The sequence below is a fragment of the Schistocerca gregaria genome, chromosome X (genome assembly GCF_023897955.1).
Source record: "Schistocerca gregaria isolate iqSchGreg1 chromosome X, iqSchGreg1.2, whole genome shotgun sequence".
Lineage (NCBI taxonomy): Eukaryota > Metazoa > Arthropoda > Insecta > Orthoptera > Acrididae > Schistocerca > Schistocerca gregaria.
In genome coordinates this window covers 289,262,292-289,281,869 of record NC_064931.1, presented here as the reverse complement: position 1 = coordinate 289,281,869, position 19,578 = coordinate 289,262,292, and the positions used below count along the sequence as shown (strand labels likewise).

General features: G+C 40.6%; 1 protein-coding gene across 1 annotated transcript; it reads left to right on the top strand.

The window, feature by feature from the left end:
• The first annotated feature begins 14,122 nt into the window (after positions 1 to 14,122).
• LOC126298576 (uncharacterized) lies at positions 14,123 to 19,138 on the top strand. Its single transcript, XM_049989947.1, has 2 exons — positions 14,123 to 14,916; positions 16,434 to 19,138. The coding sequence occupies exons 1-2, from the start codon at positions 14,253 to 14,255 to the stop codon at positions 16,676 to 16,678; spliced, it is 909 nt and encodes a 302-aa protein (XP_049845904.1). The 5' UTR covers positions 14,123 to 14,252; the 3' UTR covers positions 16,679 to 19,138.
• Positions 19,139 to 19,578: the final 440 nt, after the last annotated feature.

The following is a 19,578-nucleotide window of genomic DNA, read 5'->3' as shown; positions in this document are numbered from 1 at the left end:
GGGTTTGAACCGTCGTCTTTCCGAATGCGAGTCCAGTGTACTTACCACTGCACTATCCCGCTAGGTCTCTGCTTATGGAGATCCCTGCAGTAATTTTTGCAGCTGTTGTCATTTTATTTTTCGTCGTAGCCTTTTTCAATCAACGTCCCTCACCATCAGTTAACACAGATTTTTCGTCCACATTATGATTTAGTGGAGGATGTTTTTCTGCTTTTGCTGACAGCAGTATAAATCCTAGATGCGGTGCCTCTTGAAACAACGAGCACTTTGGCTGCTTTGGTTACAGAAGCATCAATTATTTTGCAGCGTACCGATTCACTTAGCTCCGGCATAATGCACTCGCAATACACATAATTCAGGGTGATCCAAAAAGAATACCACAACTTTAAAAATGTGTATTTATTGAAAGAAACATAATATAACCTTCTGTTATACATCATTACAAAGAGTATTTAAAAAGGTTTTTTCACTCAAAAACAAGTTCAGAGATGTTCAATATGGCCCCCTCCAGACACTCGAGCAATATCAACCCGATACTCCAACTCGTTCCACACTCTCTGTAGCATATCAGGCCTAACAGTTTGGATAGCTGCTGTTATTTCTCGTTTCAAATCATCAATGGTGGCTGGGAGAGGTGGCCGAAACACCATATCCTTAACATACCCCCATAAGAAAAAATCGCAGGGGGTAAGGTCAGGGCTTCTTGGAGGCCAGTGATGAAGTGCTCTGTCACGGGCTGCCTGGCGGCCGATCCATCGCCTCGGGTAGTTGACGTTCAGGTAGTTACGGACAGATAAGTGCCAATGTGGTGGCGCTCCATCCTGCTGAAATATGAATTGTTGTGCTTCTTGTTCGAGCTGAGGGAACAGCCAATTCTCTAACATCTCCAGATACTGTAGGCCGGTTACAGTAGCACCTTCGAAGAAAAAGGGACCAAAAACTTTATTGGTTGAAATGGCACAGAAAACGTTCACCTTAGGCGAGTCACGTTCATACTGAGTTGTTTCCCGCGGATTCTCAGTGCCCCATATACAGACATTGTGACGGTTGACTTTCCCATTAGTGTGGAAAGTTGCTTCATCACTAAACACAATCTTTGAAACGAAAGATTCATCTGTTTCCATTTGAGCAAGGATAAAATCACAGAAATCGATTCTTTTAATCTTATCAGCTGCAGACAGTGCTTGAACCAATTTCAGACGATAAGGTTTCATAACTAACCTTTTTCGTAGGACTCTCCATACAGTTGATTGTGGAATTTGCAGCTCTCTGCTAGCTCTGCGAGTCGATTTTCCTGGGCTGCGAACAAATGCTTGCTGGATGCGTTCTCGGCCTTCCAGAACTTTTCCCTTTGCACAAACACCCATTCTCTGTAAACTGTTTATACCAACGTTTAATACACCACCTATCAGGGGGTTTAACACCATACTTCGTTCAAAATGCACGCTGAACAACTGTCGTCGATTCACTTCTGCCGTACTCAATAACACAAAAAGCTTTCTGTTGACCGGTCGCCACCTTAGCATCAACTGACGCTGACGCCTAGTCAACAGCGCCTCAAGCGAACAAATGTACAACTAAATGAAACTTTATAGCTCCCTTAATTCGCCGACAGATAGTGCTTAGCTCTGCCTTTTGTCGTTGCAGAGTTTTAAATTCCTAAAGTTGTGGTATACTTTTTGAATCACCCTGTACTATTCCAACCACGACTGACACTTTCATGTATAGAAGACGTTGCATAGGAGCCGTTCGTGGTCTAATACGAGTACAACAGCGCCACTTGCGATTTTGTTAGCATTTGCGTAAATGTTCAAGTATGCGCTTCTAGCTGTGTTCCCATATTTTTGTCCAGCCGCTGTATATCCACTGCGTGAGCTAGAGCTTCTGGTTTCGCCTCTCGCTCCCTACTACGTTAACACTGGCTGTTATTGTAGACCACGACAGTATAAGTTGGATTTGTTCTATTATCAACATGTTCACGCAGCATCGGCATAGTAGCGGTTTCGGCGCTCTCGTGAAGTCGAGGCGGTTTCCCGCATTTACCGAAGAGAGCTGATATGGAGTCCCTAATCATTCTTGTGGCACAACGATGTATAGCTTTTATCGAACAGCAGAAAACAACCGTTCCGAAATTCTGGCTCACGGATTCCGACGACAATTCTCAGCACCACATTAATATGACTACAGCCTGTGATCTGTCTGTAAATCCAACAAGGACATCCTTTTTCCTTGGTGCACAACGTAATCACAACAGGTGTTTACTGCTTGTCTGTGGGCAAAGAAGATCCGTGATGGTCTGCTGAGTTCACGTTGCAGAGCTATTGTAACAGACTCTGAAGAACACCGAGAAATGAGAGCAAAAACTGTGAAATTTAAAAGGTAGAGAAGGTGTTCTCTGTACGAATTGGGACCTTCTGGAACTATGGCGTTTGAATAGAGCGCCACAGAGTTACTAATCCTGTGGGAGCGGCTCCACAACAGTGAGTCAAACAGGGAGACAAGTACTGCCTTGCTTGTTAAAATTCGATTCTACATGCGAATTTGAGAGTGATTTTTGGGAGGCTTTCCATACACTTTACCCATTCAAAACAAGAAACACATCTTGTTCCGTTGTAGTTTTACCAGTCAACATTAAATACAAAATGACATGAAAGTAATGAAATAAATCAAATAACATTATCAATGCGGACGAAGTGTTATGGATGGGAACAAAGTTTAATGAGCATTATTTGTTCACGGTTATTTCCTTTTACTTTATCTTGAAGAATGTGACACGTTGACACGTTTTGCTGGTTACGTTTGCTGATATCCACAATGATTCCTCAATCACTGTGACATTTTTTCTGTTGCACACTTTTAATTTTCAGATTTCTGTTTTCTAAACAGAAAAACGTTTGTAAACAACTCATTGGCTATCCTGGATTTAATCGTAAGGTGGATGTGATTTCAGATTCTAAAACCAACACTTATCTATTCATATTAATATTATACGAAGATATACTGCACATGTACGAATGAAACATGCTTATCATTTATGTATCAAACAAAGCTATCTTAGATGCAGCTACATCTACGTCAATGGTCCGCAAGTCACTTGACGGTGTGTGATGGAGGGTACTTCTGGTACTTGACTCCCCTCTTATGTGCCATTCGCAAATAGCGCGTGAGAAGAATGATTGTCTGTAAACTGCTGCATAAGCCAAAATTGATCGAATTTTCTCGTTGTCATCATTTCGCTAGATATGCACTGAAGCGCCAATGAAACTGGTTTATGCATGCGTATTCAAATACAGAGATACATAAACAGGCATGATACGGTGCAGCGGTAGGTAACGCCTATATAAGACAAAGAGTGTCTGGCACAGTTGTAGATCGGTTACTGCTGCTACGTTGGCAGGTTATCAAGATTTAAGAGAGTTTGCGCATGGTATTATAGTCGGCGCACGAGCGATGGGACACAGCATCTCCGAGGTAGCGATGAAGTGGGGATTTTCCCTTGCGACGGTTTCGCGAGTATACCATGAATATCAGTAATCCGGTAAGACATCAAATCTCTGACATCGATACGGCCGGAAAAATATCCTGCAAGAACAGGGCCGCCGGCCGCGGTGGTCTCGCGGTTCTAGGCGCGCAGTCCGGAACCGTGCGACTGCTACGGTCGCAGGTTCGAATCCTGCCTCGGGCATGGATGTGTGTGATGTCTTTAGGTTAGTTAGGTTTAAGTAGTTCTAAGTTCTAGGGGACTGATAACCACAGCAGTTGAGTCCCATAGTGCTCAGAGCCATTTGAACCATTTTGAAGAACAGGGCCAACGACGACTCAAGAGAATCGTTCAACGTGACAGAAGTGCAACTTTCCGCAAATTGCTGCAGATTTCAATCCTGGGCCATCAGCAAGTGTCAGCGTGCGAACCATTCAACGAAATGTCATCGATAAGGGCTTTTGGAGACGGAGGCCTACTCGTGTACCCTTGATGACTGCACGGAATAAAGTTTTACACCTCTCCTGGGCCCGTCAACACCGATATTGGACTGTTGATGACTGGAAACATGTTGCCTGGTTGGACGGATCGCTTTTGAAATTGTATCTAGCGGATGGACGTGTACGGGTATGGAGAGAACCTCGTGAATCCTTGGACACTGCATATCAGCAGGGGACTGTTCAAGTTGGTGGAGGCTCTTCAATGGCGGGGCCGTGTGCAGCTCCAGAGTAGTATCTTCTACTCTGATAGGTGACACGTACCTAAGCATCCTATCTGATTGCCTGCACCCATTCATGTTCATTTTGCATTCCGACGGACTTGGGCAATTCCAGCAGGACAATGCGACACCCCACACGTCCAGAATTGCTACAGAGTGGCTCCAGGAACACTCTTCTGAGTTCGAACACTTCCGCTGACCCCATCAAATTCCTCTGACATGAACATTATTGAGCATATCTGGCATGCCTTACAATGTGCTGTTCAGAAGAGACCTCCACCCCCTCGTACTCTTATGGACTTATGGACAGATCTGCAGTATTCATGGTGTCGGTTCCCTCCAGCACTACTTCAGACATTATTCGAGTCCATGCCACGTCGTGTTGTGGCACTTCTGCGTGTTCGCGGAGGCCCTACATGACATTAGGCACGTATACCAGTTTCTTTGGCTCTTCAGTATATATGGGATGAACTAACATGTTCTCCGACTCCCCCCGGAGCGGACTCTCTCGGTATTTCAATTGAAAACCTCTCTATAATGGTCAATGCCCCTCCTGCAGCGTCTGATGCTGGAGTTGTTGAGCATCTCTGTAACGCTCCGACTAGACGATCCTGTGACGAAACGCATCGCTCTTCTTTGAATCTTGTTTATCTCTTCTATTAATCCTACCTGGTAAGGGTCCGAGACTGACGAGAAATACTCAAGAACAATTGTTCTGTAAGCCCCTTCTTGCGTGGGTGAGTTACATTTCCTTAAGATTCTTACGGCCTCTCCGGATAGGTAGTTCTAGATATTTTACGGTAGATACTGTTTCCAAGAATCTGTCATCAATAGTGTGATTGTAAAGTCGTGATTTCTTCTCCTGTGTATGCACAATATGTGACATTTATTTACGTTCAAAGTCACCTGGCCTTGCGGGATTGGCCGAGCGGTCTAAGGCGCTGCAGTCACGGACTGTGTGGCTTGTCCTGGCGGAGGTTCGAGTCCACCCTCGGGCATGGGTGTGTGTGTTTGTCCTTAGGATAATTTAGGTTAAGTAGTGTGTAAGCTTAGGGACTGGTTAGGTTTAAGTAGTTCTGAGCTATAGGGGACTGATGACCCCAGAAGTTAAGTCCCATAGTGCTCAGAGCCATTTGAACTGATGACCTTACATTTTCAAAGTCACCTGCCAGCCCAGCACCATTTGTGAGTCCTCTGCAGATCCTCCTTAGAATCGCAAAGTTTCTGCCGTACTTTCTTTCAGACAACTGTATCATCTGCGGTGGCCTCATCAGGCTTACGACGTTTTTTGCTAGATCATTTATATATACAGGGAGCACGGAAATTCCCGTTACAAACTTCTAGGACTTATATAAGGGAGTGAGTGGATAATATTTTGAATGGGAACCCACGCCCGGAATCGTATAGTTTCCGTGGATCTACCATTTGAAAACATGTTGGCAAGCCGATCACTTTTACAAGTTACTGATTAGGCGTGACCCGGTACATCACTTGTTTTAGAGTCCTCCCCTGGTAGCTGACTGGTCAGCGCGACGGAATGTCATGCCTAACGACCCCAGTTCGATTCCCGACCGGGTCGGAGATTTTCTCCACTCAGGAACTGGGTGATGCATTGTCCTTACCATCATCATTTAATCTCCATCGACACGCAAGTCGCCGAAGTGGCATCAACTCGAAAGACTTGCACCATGCGACCGATCTACCCTCCGGGAGGCCCTAGCCACACGGCATTTACATTTATTGTTACTTGTTTTAATATTCCACTCATTAACAGCCAAGGAAATTGCTTGTGCTCTCGTTGGCGGGTTCTCTTCAACGTGATGCAGTACGCCGTCTCCCAATTCGGGCGTGTGGCGTCTCCTTGGAGTACCATAGTCACAGCTGTTGACGCTGAAGGTATCCTTTCTCGAAACCGTTGGGTAGTTTTGGCGGAAACGGTATGCGATGGAGTCGGTGTGGAAGAAGATCTTGATGAAGGCGACGAGCAGCTCTTCCATCACCGTCAGCTTCGCCATTCAGAAGGATCATGTCGGTGTATTCTGCAAACGTGTACTCAGTCATGTAGCTCTAACACTCACACACACGTGAATGAGGCTCGAACCAGCTCGGCGAGGTAGGACAGACGTTAAATGACATCAGACGAACCGACTTAACCTCCTCTCATCATGACTACCCTGTTGCATACCTACCTAGAAAAGATGTTTTCAAACAGCTGTAGCACGGAAACGGTATGTTTCCGGACATGGATTCCTATTCAAAATGTTATGAACTCACTCCCCTCGACAAGTCCAAGAAGTTTGTAACGGAGATTTCTGAACACCCTGTACATTATGTGATCAAAAGTATCCGGACACTCCCAAACACAGACGTTTTTGATATTAGGTGCATTGTGCTGTCACCTGCTGCCAGGTACTCCATATCAGCGACCTCAGAAGTCATTAGACATCGTGAGAGCAAAACGGAGCACTCCGCGGAACTCACGGACTTCAAACAGGACCAGGTGATTGGGTGTCGCTTATGACATACGTCTGTACGCGAAACTTCCACACTACTATACATCCCGAGGTCCACTGTTTCTGATGTGATAGTGAAGTGGAAACGTGAAGGGACACGTACAGCACAAAAGCGTACAGGCTGACCTCGTCTGTCGACTGACAGACCTCACCGACAGTTGAAGAGGGTCGTTATGTGCAATAGGCAGACATCCATCCAGATCATCAGACAGGAATTCAAAACTGCATCAGAATCCACTGCAAGTACTATGATGATTAGGCTGGACATGAGAAAACTTGGATTTCATGGTCGAGCAGCTGCTCATAAGCCACACATCACGCCGGTAAGTGACAAACAACGCCTCGCTTGGTGTAAGGAGCGTAAACATTGGACGATTGAACAGTGGAGAAACGTTGCGTGGAGTGACGAATCACGGTACACAATGTCGCGATCCGATTACAGGGTGTGGGTATGGCGAATCCCTGGTGAACGTCATGTGCCAGCGTGTGTTGTGCCAACAGGAAAATTCTGAGGCGGTGGTGTTATGGTGTGGTCGTATTTTTCACGGAGGGGGCTTGCACCCCTTGTTGTTACGCGTTTCACTATCACAGCACAGGCCTACATTGATGTTTTAAGCACTTTCCACTGTTGAAGAGCAACTCGTGGTTGGCGATTGCATCTTTCAACACGATCGAGCACTTGTTCATAATGCACGGCCTGTGGCGGAGTGGCTACACGACAATAACATCCTTGTAATGAACTGGCCTGCACAGATTCCTGACCTGACTCCTACAGAACATCTTTGGGATGTTTTGGAATGCTTAATTCGTGCCAGGCCCCACCGATGTCAGCATCGATACTTCTCCTCGGTGAAGCTCTCCCTGAAGAATGGGCTGACATTCCCCAAGAACACCTGATTGAACGTAGGATTGCGAGAGTGGAAACTGTCATCAGGGCTAAGGGTGAGCCAAAACCATACTGAATTCCAGCATTATCGGTGGAGGGTGCCACGAACTTGTAAGTAATTTTCAGCCAGGTGTCTGGATGCTTTTGATCACATAGTGTATACTGTAAACAGTAACCTCACACTTCCTCTGGATACTCATGAGGATATCTTTAAATTTATCGATTTTGTTCCGTCAAGATCGACTTGCTGAGCTATAACTGCAAAGAAGACTTACATTCAGTAGCATAGCTGGTCCGACACTCCGTAAGCTCGTATTTTTTTTTTCGACTAAGCGGCATTGCAGTACGGTGTGAAATGCCTCCCTGAAGTCAAGGAAATTAGCTTCAACATGAGGGTCGATGTCAACTTGCACCTCATGGAGGAACAGAGGAAGCTGAGTTTCGTAAGATCTCCATTTGGGGAACTATTTTGATCTTTATAGAGGAGATTTTTGTTCTCCAAAAATGTCGTGCTACGTCAACATAAGACATATTCCGTAATTCTACAACAGATTGACGTCAGCGATGTAGTCCTATAATTATCTGCATCAATCTTACGATCCTTCATGAAAACGGGAATGGCTTGCTGTTTCGTCTCTTGGTACTCTTCGTTGCTCCAGAGACTTACGATAAACTGCTTCTAGAAGGGAAGCAAATTCTTTCTCTCGATATCCGTAGAACCTTACAGCTAACTCATTTAGTCCAGATGCCTTTCCACTACTAAGCAACTGTAGTGGCTTTTCTGTTCAGCGATCATTTATTACAATATCTGCCATTTCGGCGTTCGTGAAGTGATTTAAAGAAGGGACCATATTAAGGTCTTCCGCTGTGAAACAATCCTGGGAGGCCGAATTCAGAATTTTGGCCTTCTGTCTGGCGCCTTCTGTTATGGTGCCAGTATTTTCACTGAGTGACTGTGTAGATGATGTCAAACCGCCTACTGATTTTAAATAAGACCAAAGCTTCCTTGGGTTTTTAGACAGACAAAATTTTCCTTTTAAAGTCACTTAACGTTTTGATTGTTTTAGATACAGCAAGTCTAGCGTACTTCACGTGCACGTTGGTTCTTATGCCACGACAGATTGTCAATTTCGCAGTTATATTATAGGAGAAAACAGTAGAATCTTGCCCCTCTTTTATAAATTACTGCGGACGCCCACGCATTTAAGGCAGCGTAGAAACGTATCTGTTTATCGTGGAGTCAGCAACACCGAGGTTGCGCCACGAACGAAGGGAAGTATATGTTCTTCACATGGAACTGCCTCTTCAGTTTGCTGGAGCAGCAGTGATATCCCCTGTAGTGGCAGTATTATCGCTAAAGAAGCACTTTTGTTGGTGGTGGGCTCATTGTATGAGGAGCTTTCCGGTTCCTCCCTCCGGTACAAAACAACGAAATCGTATAGTATCAAAAATCAAATAGTAGCTGATCAGTGGTTATTAATACTTAAAACCAAATGGCGTTACTACCGTTGTTGACGTACATCAGCCCTGTTACAGAATCAACGTGGTACACACGTCTCATATCAACTGAAATGTTTTCCACTTGGCACAAGTGGCTCGAATACATGATCGTGTGATATTTCGTTTGTGGGCCGCATAACTGCGCGGTTATCAGGGCCCATACAAGTTCCCAACGCGTGCACTGCCCAGTCTCCGCACTTTCTCCGAATGATGATGAAACGACGAGGGTAACACAAAAACGTAGTCCCGAGGCGGAGAAAATCCCTGCTCCGGCAGGGAATCGAAACCAGGGCCCCATCTGCTACGAGACCACGAGCTGCCGGCGGATACAGGCGTCATACTGAACGTGTCGCTTCACACTACCGTGTTAACTTTGCTGGGGACAATGGAGTTGCGAGAATTACTGAAGATGTGCAGTACTAAAGTCATCAGTAAAATTTAAAGAAACTGTAACGTAACTCCGTGTTTCCAAAACGTCTGTTTGTCACAACCGCTATATTCAGACTTGTTCATAATGACCGTTATAAACTGTTGCCTCGTCGATTGGTTCACAGGTATCACCTAATACTCATTATTTACTTTGAGGAGGTGGTTCTGTTAGTAGTTCTGTTCACGTTTCAGTTATTACCAAATCTTGCTCGGTTGAATCACTCAAATTCTCTGAAGCCTGGTGCGAAAATTTTTGCAAAATGTTGCTTTTCAGTGACTTTAATCAACCATGCACGGTACCGTGATACCCTATATGTTTCTTCCCGCCGTACTGAAACACCTTTCAGTGGAGGTACTAGGAGCTCGAATACGTATTACTGTGTAGGGAGTTACCATGTTGGTTGAGCCTACGGATGTTCTCATTTTATTCAGTTGCCGTAAACATATTCCCTAGTACCTGTTTTGCTTTTGAGGCAGAGATAACTTTTTGTTCTGTTTGGTTTTAATGTGTATCTACGGGTTCATATCTTTTCTAATTGCGTGATTGGACAGGTTCTTGTCCAAAATCAAATGTGTTTTACTATATTCTGTAACACATTCGACTTCTTGGCGAAAAATATACATTCTAGGAAATCATTTTCCTTACTTTGGGTTACACAGCCGCTAAGAATTCCATGTTTCAACCAAGGCTGAAAATTTTGGACGAAATATTTACCTAATAAACTCTGTTGGCTTGATCCTGCTTAAATTTTGGACACTAATGTACCACATTGTATGTACTTGCCCTCACTGATTTGATTCATGTTGACAGGGTGTGTAGACGATGGCTAGGACTTCAACTTATGTAAAGAGGAAGGCGCAAATCTCAACCGTTTTCCAGAAAATCGAGTTTGAAAGTTTTAGGTATGCGTATATATATATATACTAGTGTGTGGTCGCTGAGAGGAAAGCAGTCGGTAGCCATGTGTTGAAGTGCTTAGTTTCGTAAGAGCAAGATCTCTGAATCGAGTGTCGTTGTTGGCGCCTTCGTTTTTAATTTTTTTTATTCCCACGTGCCTCTAGCTACAGATTTATTATGGCTCTCCAAATTTCCACTGCTTAATGAATTATTTATTATTTGCTGAATATTTATCCTGAAAAATAGGGAAACAAAATATTTTGTAAGGACATTGGAAATAAAAAGGATACACGTCAATCTAGAATCAAATCAGAATTGTCTTTTTACTGACATTATTGTACCTACATTTGTATCTTGTATGGAGCACTGCACGAATTGGTATCGTAGATAGTAGAAACACGTAAACTATAATTATTGTGACATGCAGCACACATCATGATGTAGAGTTTTTGCATGATCAATGTTTTTCAATGCTTCTACTGCGAAACAAACTTGGTTTACGTCCATAAACGGTTCTTGGTCGTCAGACCGTTTCACGACCTACCGCGCATATCTGATCATATCACGGAATACTGGTGCAGATAACTGATGGTGTACGATTAGTCAAGTTTTTATGCAGTCTTCTGTTGAAGCTGTCTCTCTACTGTGTTCGATGAACGAGGAATTTTGTACTCACTTTATAAGGTTTTTCACTTGCCTGTGAAGATAAACATTGCAGTGCTTCACCAACGGAGTACATTTTGGAATAGTTACTTTAATACCTCACGTCGGAAGACTCCCTCTTCGTCGAACAAAACCGGGATCGTTTGCCCTCCCCATGAAGCTAGGAGCAAAAGAAATTGTTCTTCTCTCAAGCATGGCTTCAAGACATCAATTAAAAATTTCCTGTATAGTACTGCTGTGAATTTGCCGGACTTTGAAGATGTTACTATAACGTTTTCATATTTGCGTGTGTACTCATCAGCTACTTTTTGCACCCTTAGTCCAAATGAGCCAGTGGTCTCTTGCAAGCAAACGAAGACCATTGGTAGTAATTTTCAAGATAGGGTGACAGCATATTGAACAGTATGCGAAGGTATCACCTAGTGCATATCGTTACGCTGCACGGGAGCCACCTTTGTTCTGCGTTCGGCGACAGTTCGGTCATAAGCTGATTGATATTGGCATCCTGGAACAAACATTCATAAATAACACCGTATGGTCTATAAAAGTAGTATTGCAATTGTGGTAAGTGAATCAGGTACTTCTATGTTCAAATCATGTTTGATTAGTGTTAATAACAAAAGCCTTTTATTTTGTTGTGAGGGCTCAAGTCTGCATTCGAAAATTTGCTGCTGCATCAAGGACATGCTGCAGGAAGCGCTTCTCGGGTAAAAATCTGGCGATTTTTCTCTGACGAATCCGACGTCAGATTTCTCATCATCTGTTGATTACTTTTTCGAGCTCCTATGAAACGATCATATTTCAACGAAACAATGGCTTTATCTTGTTCTTGCCTTGTTGAACCTTGCTTTGTATGTTCTTCCCATCTTTTCAAACTTTTTATACTTCCTTTCTACTCCGTCCTGGGTGCTCTATTGCTAGATTGACGACCCTAATGTAACACTGCTGTCCATTTTCGAGTGCATCTCTTCGACCTGGTAAACGTCCAATGAAGATGAACTGACTTCTTCATTTTCTTGATACACACTCTCTTGATCGATGTCTTGGTGCGCAATTAGCTCGTCTTCTAATACGAGTTGTTTCCCCGCTAGCATTTGTAAAATTATGGGAAATATTTCTTTTCCAATTTCTATGTGTTCTTGTGTTATTACTGAGGAGGTTTCGAAGCGATGAGATTATTTAGCAGAAGGAGTTGTTCACTGTAAGCAAGTGCCCTTTCTAATCGTACTAATGAAACTTCACAAACAGGTTCACGTTGTCTTGCTGTTGACGTACGAGGCACATCAATACACTTTTTCGTAAAATCAGATAATTTGGAGGGTTGACACAACTACTTTAAGGGCTAACCTACGAGTGAAGTATTCTTCGCGTTTGTAAACACTGTTCAGTTTCACCCTCCACCAATCGAAAATTGTTTGTGAACATGCAGCTGTTTCTGTCCGGTCAAAACTGACTGCAGAATTACCAGGGAAATGGGTTTATACAGTGAGTCGTACCGTAACTTTACCGATACCGGAAAAATAGGTTCATGGTAGGTTGAAACGTGCCTGCAGGAATACGACCATAATGGTAAACTACTTGTTTATATGTGAAACATTAGTTAAATCGACTGTAGCATGCTTCAATAGCTAGCATGATATTATATAGCTTGAACTGCACTGAATATGAACTAAATGTTCTGGACGGAAACGTTAAGGTTTAAACAGATCAATTTCCTAGCGGGTTATGAGTAATAGGGCACCAAATACTCGAATTAGATACCCTCGTAGTCATTAATTTCCTTCACTTACTGACAATGATTATCTCATACTCATCTGAGAACCAGAAATAATTTCAAGATGTGTATAGCGTATTACAGTGGAGCGTAAGCTCATTTTTGCAGGGGAGACATTATTAAAGTAACCGTAACAGTTGCCATTTGAAACGATTTTGAGTTCAAAGAAATAATATTAGAAGAGTTAAGTCCATATTTGAACATAATATCACAAGCATAAGTTATCCACTTATTCCACATTACCAGGTAGAGCCATCACATGTCACTAGACACGTTCGTATTTATCGTTCATTAATCACCACGGAGACACATTATCAGACTATTTCAGCGTCTTGTTTTATAGTGCACTGTGTTCTTTAGAGTAACAGGACTACGAGTGTATCCTTTGTTTTACTTCTGGAGGGCGTATCATTGATGTAATGCTACAATGAAGTAAAATAATCCCCACGAATTAGACGTAGGTGTCTTGTGTAAGAAATTATTTCAGCAAGAAAATTGCTGTCCCATATAAACTTTCAGTTTCAATTGACTTTCAGCCTCCTCAGATTGAAAGAAAAAAGAAAATTTTGCAAGTGTGTTGTTGTGTACCTCACGTATGTTGTGGACGCATTTGATTTACCATAAAAAATGATCTGCCTGCTGTGTTTCGAAAAATTTCGCATAAAACAAGTGCAATGTAATCCTCGCCCATACTATATATAAAACAGATGAGCAATGGTTTGCAATTCAAGAAAAGGAATGTACGTGGAAGACTTTAAATTAAATGTTGGTTATTTGTAAGGCGTACAACTTCTTTATCGTGTGTTTCTGTATCAGAGCATTTGTGTTCAGTTGCAGTTGCTGCAATGTTATTTCTTTGCAATACAAATAGCCTAAAATGATCTAGTATAAAATAATGTAAAATAACAATGTTGTTGTACATACGACGTAATTCCTAACCTAAAACGTGTAGAAGAATATATTTACATATAATCACTCATTTTATGCGCATGAAAATGATTCGTTTAGCAGTTTGGCTCAGTAAATTTTATTCTTTTCGACTATCGAACACTGTCGGTTTAAAATGGCTACCAGCTTTACTGACTTTTTCAGAGAAGATTATTATGAGATTGGACGTGGACACTGCAAAGCGTTTGGTGACGTTGCTCATGACGCCCTGACGGAGCTTCCCCCACCCTGTAGCTTCTCCCACTACATATCTTCTCCCACCACAACTTTCTCCCACTGCTGCCTGTGTGCCCCCACTACACAACTGCTCCTACACTCCACACAGCGCACAGTTGACAGTTTCAGTGACGACACGGTGAATAGCGCGACTTGGCTCAGCTACAGTGCTTCGTTCGAGTTCCATACAGTCTCATAGTTTCAGTTATTTGCTCTACAGTGCATTATGTCGTCACGGGCTGCCAATGCAGTAGGACTAAACGCGATTATGTGCTACTTTCCTTGGTTTCCATACTACCATAGATATCAGATTGGGTTTGATATAATTGTTAATCAGCCTGATGCACAAGCAGATCCTTCAGTGGCGGGTCAGTCTCAGCGCTTGATTCATGTTCGACTGTACTTCCCTGATGGTTTCCTCTGTAATCCAGCAAACTTCGCTCGAATGCCACATCCCTCTTCATCTGAGGGTGGTGCTCCACACTTCTATCCTCCACACCCTCATTCCCATCCACCAATGTACCCAAATGCAACCCCACCCTTTCATCATCGTGTTCCAATGGGCTTCCAGGGACCTATGATGTGGCAAGAACAAGTTGATGCTCGTGTGATTGTATATGTTGTAAATGGTCAGCCAGGGGAGTTTATGGTAATTGATGACACACCATATGAAGTCATTCCAAAGTGTAAAGACTGCAATGAATTTCATAGCGAGCCAGAACATATTCACAGGAAACGATCACAAGGTGATCCAGAACACAAACCTTCACAGCACCAGCACCCACAGTTTGGACCTCCACATCAGCACCCATCAACATCAGGAGCCACAGGCCGAAAGGGCACAGGCGCAACACCATGTACAGCCAGCGAAAGTGTCGCCACAGACCCCAGTGAGTATAAAATAATGCTAATGAACCTCTACAGTTAATAATTTAAGCATATTACACCATGTATTAACTGTAGAAGTGTTTGTAATACTTCCTATCATTGTGTTGCTGTGACCATGACTTGCACGAAAGTACTACCTAATAATTAACTGTCGGTGCTGCTAACTTGAGACAGTTGGTGAACACATTGTTCCCAATTAAGATTTAAAGTAATTGTGTTACATAATCACTGTGAACCTTCCTTAATCACTAGCAAAATTCTTACTTAGACAGAATGTAATAAGGGATCTGAGTTTGATTTCGAACTTTGATTATGCAAAATGTATGAAATTTTTTTGAGTGTGATGCATACTGAAGAGCTCCTTACTTGCAATTTCCAACTCTAAGGAAAACAAAGAATTTTCCCATATGCAGGTCTTACATACATAGGATGTTATTCTGTACAGACTGCAGCACTGACTAGAATCTGATTTTTTCTCTGTGATTTGCATTTCGGTGCTCTACATTTAATACAATTTCCTGTATTTTATAGCCATTCAGCTCTAGTTATCGATACTGTGCCGAAATTACATTGAAATGAATTTATATTGACAATTATTGTGGAACAATTAACTCTATTTATATACATATTTGATTTCGTCATTTTCTTCTATGTACACTAACAAATCTTTTACATAACACTTCTACACATGAGTTCCATTAAACACAGTGGGAAAATATTTAACAAATTGCCTGCTATCATTCAGTGGTACCTAATCTAATGCTGCACTACTAGCTGTGGACCTCTACCCATTATCGGTTATAGATAGATACAGAATTTTTTTATTCAGGCTAATGGATGTGTCTAAATTTTCAGCGAACAAATGTTATTGAAACTGTGTGGAGCCTTAATTCACAAGCTTCAATGTTCAACAGTATATTGTGTACTCAAAAACCACCCAGTGAATCACAAATAATTTGCACAAAAGATGAATTCTTACATATAAATTTTATCAGTTTATGAATCACAAAGATACTTAATATAATATTTAGCAACAGACCTGAATACAACATAATATGAAATTGAAAAAGTTTACGAGCACTACACAGCAGACAGCATCTGAGAAACATTTCTGTACTTGTCATTTCTTTCTTTTTCTAATAATATTAAAGTTTTTATTCCATGTGAACTTACTAGTTGTGTAGCATTAAATCAGTTTTCAATAACTTGCCTGTACAAATGATTTATTATCTGCCTATTAAATTTCCTACATTTGATAGGCAATTCAGAGAAAATTGTGGATTTTGCTAAATAACTGGCATATCTCACTTATCTATCATTCTGGTATGAATCTTACCATGTGCCTTAATGGTATAATAAGACAGTAGGCAATAGGTGGCTTTGCACAGTGTATCCCTAAACTGTCATACTGTTAATATTTTTTAATGTATATTTGTTTACATTGTCTACAGAATACATTACTACATGTTGTTAATTAGAACGACTGTGCTGTACACTAATCCTGCATTTCTTTCCCCAGAAAACCAAGATAACCCTAAAGTGACTCAGCAGATGGCAGGGGAACCTCAGCCTGGGCCACTTGAAGGTGTGCAGGGAATACAACATAAGAACGATACTGTCACATTGGATTGCAGCCACGCTACTGTTGCCACTGTCACTAAGGACATGGATCGTCTGGATATTAGTACTGAGAATAATGATGGAAATTTGGTTCAGGGCAAGGGAAAGCTCAGTGCAGATCCAGATACTGATGAAAGCGACTAGATGGATGAGTAGGCTCAGCATATTTTTAACACATGCAGATTATCAGATTGGTTGGTTCTAGCACTCATGCTGCACTAAACTCTACATACTTACCTACAATGTGTATTTCGAAGTCAGTGAGTTGTGTGATGAAATAGAGAAACTTAGAAATATGCAGTAATGATTGTATTTTGCTTTCAAAAAGTGTGCTAATTGGATAAATGAAAAATAGAAGTACGTTATCAAGGAACTCATCATGTAGTTGGCTATTAATTGAAAGAGAGATGGCGTGCATAACACTGACACAATTGCTACATACTGATACATTTGGTGTGCCAAGATCATGAAAGTAGTAACAGTTCCATAACATTTCAAATATAAGACAAATTCAATATATATTTTTAGTTGAGGACAGAAGTTATGACCACTACTGAAACAGTCCAAGTTATAGTCAAATACTAATTTCAATATGTATTCTCTATATGACAGTGTGTGTTAAAATGGTGATAGGTTTTGCCAGCTATACTTAAAAATTTTACCTACTGGGAACAATAATGCTGATGGTAACCAAGAAAATGTATTAAAATATCGACTTGTTACATGAAAACTGTAGTAGGATTTATTACTAGGAAACATAATCTTGCCATACATTTTTCAGTGAGCTGTATTTCTCTCTCTGTGCTATATAGTCTTTTGTATAGATCTGCACATCATTGCACTCATTCCCACATAATACTAAATGGTTATACTATGTGAAGTCAACAGGTTTGTAAGGATGATTTGCTTTTGTGAGAGGGTAACAAGGTTCATTGTTTGATAACTAATTTCTTATTAATTTCAGTTATCTCACCCATACTACATTCATTCTGTAAATATTTCTGTGGTCAAATGAGATTCTGTCCAGTGTCTTCCAATTTCTGTCACAATTATGTAACAGATTTGTAAACTTTTTTAGTAACATTCATGAACTCTACAACACTTGGTGGATATTTATTGGTATTTTGTGTTGCACTTCAAGTTAATAATGTTGTCAAAAATCTGATATTCCATTTCTTGATAGCTGGCATTAGAAGTTGTTTTTAACATATGTTGCCAAAATATGGCCTGTAGTGTAATACAATTTCATTTACCACAATAGTGGCAGTTTAAAGGTATGTATAAGCAAGCACGTAGTGGTTTTCTCATGTTTGCAACAGAGGTAATTCAAAAAATTTTGTATGGATATATAATTTATGAGCTTTAAAGAAAAACAGCTTTATGTTGGCTATGATGACTATTTTGTATAGTAAGGATTAACCAGAAACTTTTCAGAAGGTGATAGATTGTCTGCATAGTAGAAAAATAGCTCAGCTATGTAGAAGTAATCTGCCATTTGTTAATAGTGTGAAATGCTTATTGTGTTAACGTTAGTTTTTTTAAACATTTTATAGTAATGAATTCCATGTCTTGAGCATCAGTGATATGTGAGGGGAGTGAATAAGGAGGTTGACTAAGTATGGGTATTCCTGTTGTACAGGTAACTTTTGACAATAGTTACATAAATTTTCACTGCTCTGTAGAATTTGTGTGATTTACAAATGGATACTTCACATGTTTCAGTTAATCAATAGAAACATAAGTGAAATGCTCATGTGCAATAGTAAAAAATGAAATAGAATTGCTATGTTACTAGAGTTTCAAAAGAACATATCCCTGTTTGATGAATTTACCTTAATATGGAAACTTACATTGGAGCTGTCACATCAGGTGGATCACTTTTACTGTCAGATTACTCTAGTTAAAAGAGATAATTACAGAAAAATATAACTGGACACTGAAACATATAATTTTAATGAATTATATTGCTGTAATTCTATAATTAACATTTCGATGTAGTCAGTAATAATTTACTGATATTTAGTTTCTGCATAACAATTCAATTTGATTTCAGTTTATTTGTTTTTAAAAGTGACTTGTAAACTTTTTGTGAGAATTAAAGAAAATAGGGTGTCAAAACCATTTTTTACGTGAAGCATGCAGAATGAATACTTTGCTTCATTATAATGTATAGTGTCATACGCCTTTTGTGTTGTAATGCAGCATACTCAAAAATTTCTGGTTTGATGCAGATAAATTTGTGAGGAATGTGTTGTTCACTGAATAAATTATGTGCATATTCCTACAACTCCTAAAATACATTACTGATCGATTTTTTATATAAAAAGCAGCTTCACTTGATCATTTTCCTTTGAGCCTTGTAAAGTTAAAAGTACTTTACGTCTATACTCCTACAAGATTGCTGAGAATGTGGAAAATGTATACAGTCATGATCGTCAACGTAATCAGTTATAATTCATATATCTCTGAAAGTAATTATGGAATTTGAATTTTACCATTAGATGTATTTTTTCTAATGCATATTTATAGCAATATTTTTATAGTAATACAATAGTATGTCTGTATGTTTCTTATTAATTAAAGGATCCAAACCTTGAACTGGTACCCTTTTCTGTACTTATTTTCTCATTGGTTTTACCTATCTTGTAAGCAATTGCATACCTAAATAAAAATTGAAAAAGCTCAGTTGCATATGCTAAGGGTTAACAGAGAGCAAAGTATTAATAGTACTAAGATTCTAGGTTCCTATGGCTCCTACGATTTAGTAGAGTGAGAAGTTGTAATATATTCTTATGAGAGTATTTTGCACATTATATGAACAAAAGTTAATGTTTGTGTTAGAGTGCTACCATGCGCACAGTGTTTGAATTCACTGAAGTATTAAGTATAGTTTTTGGTACAAAATGTTTCTTACTTAACAAAAACAAAGATAAAAATTTTCATATGTGTCTAGTAAGGGTACTCTGTTAGAGAAAGAAGTTGCTATTTCCAGGAGCTTACTTTATGTATAAACATTTTTACTGATGAAAATATGTCTTTTTAAG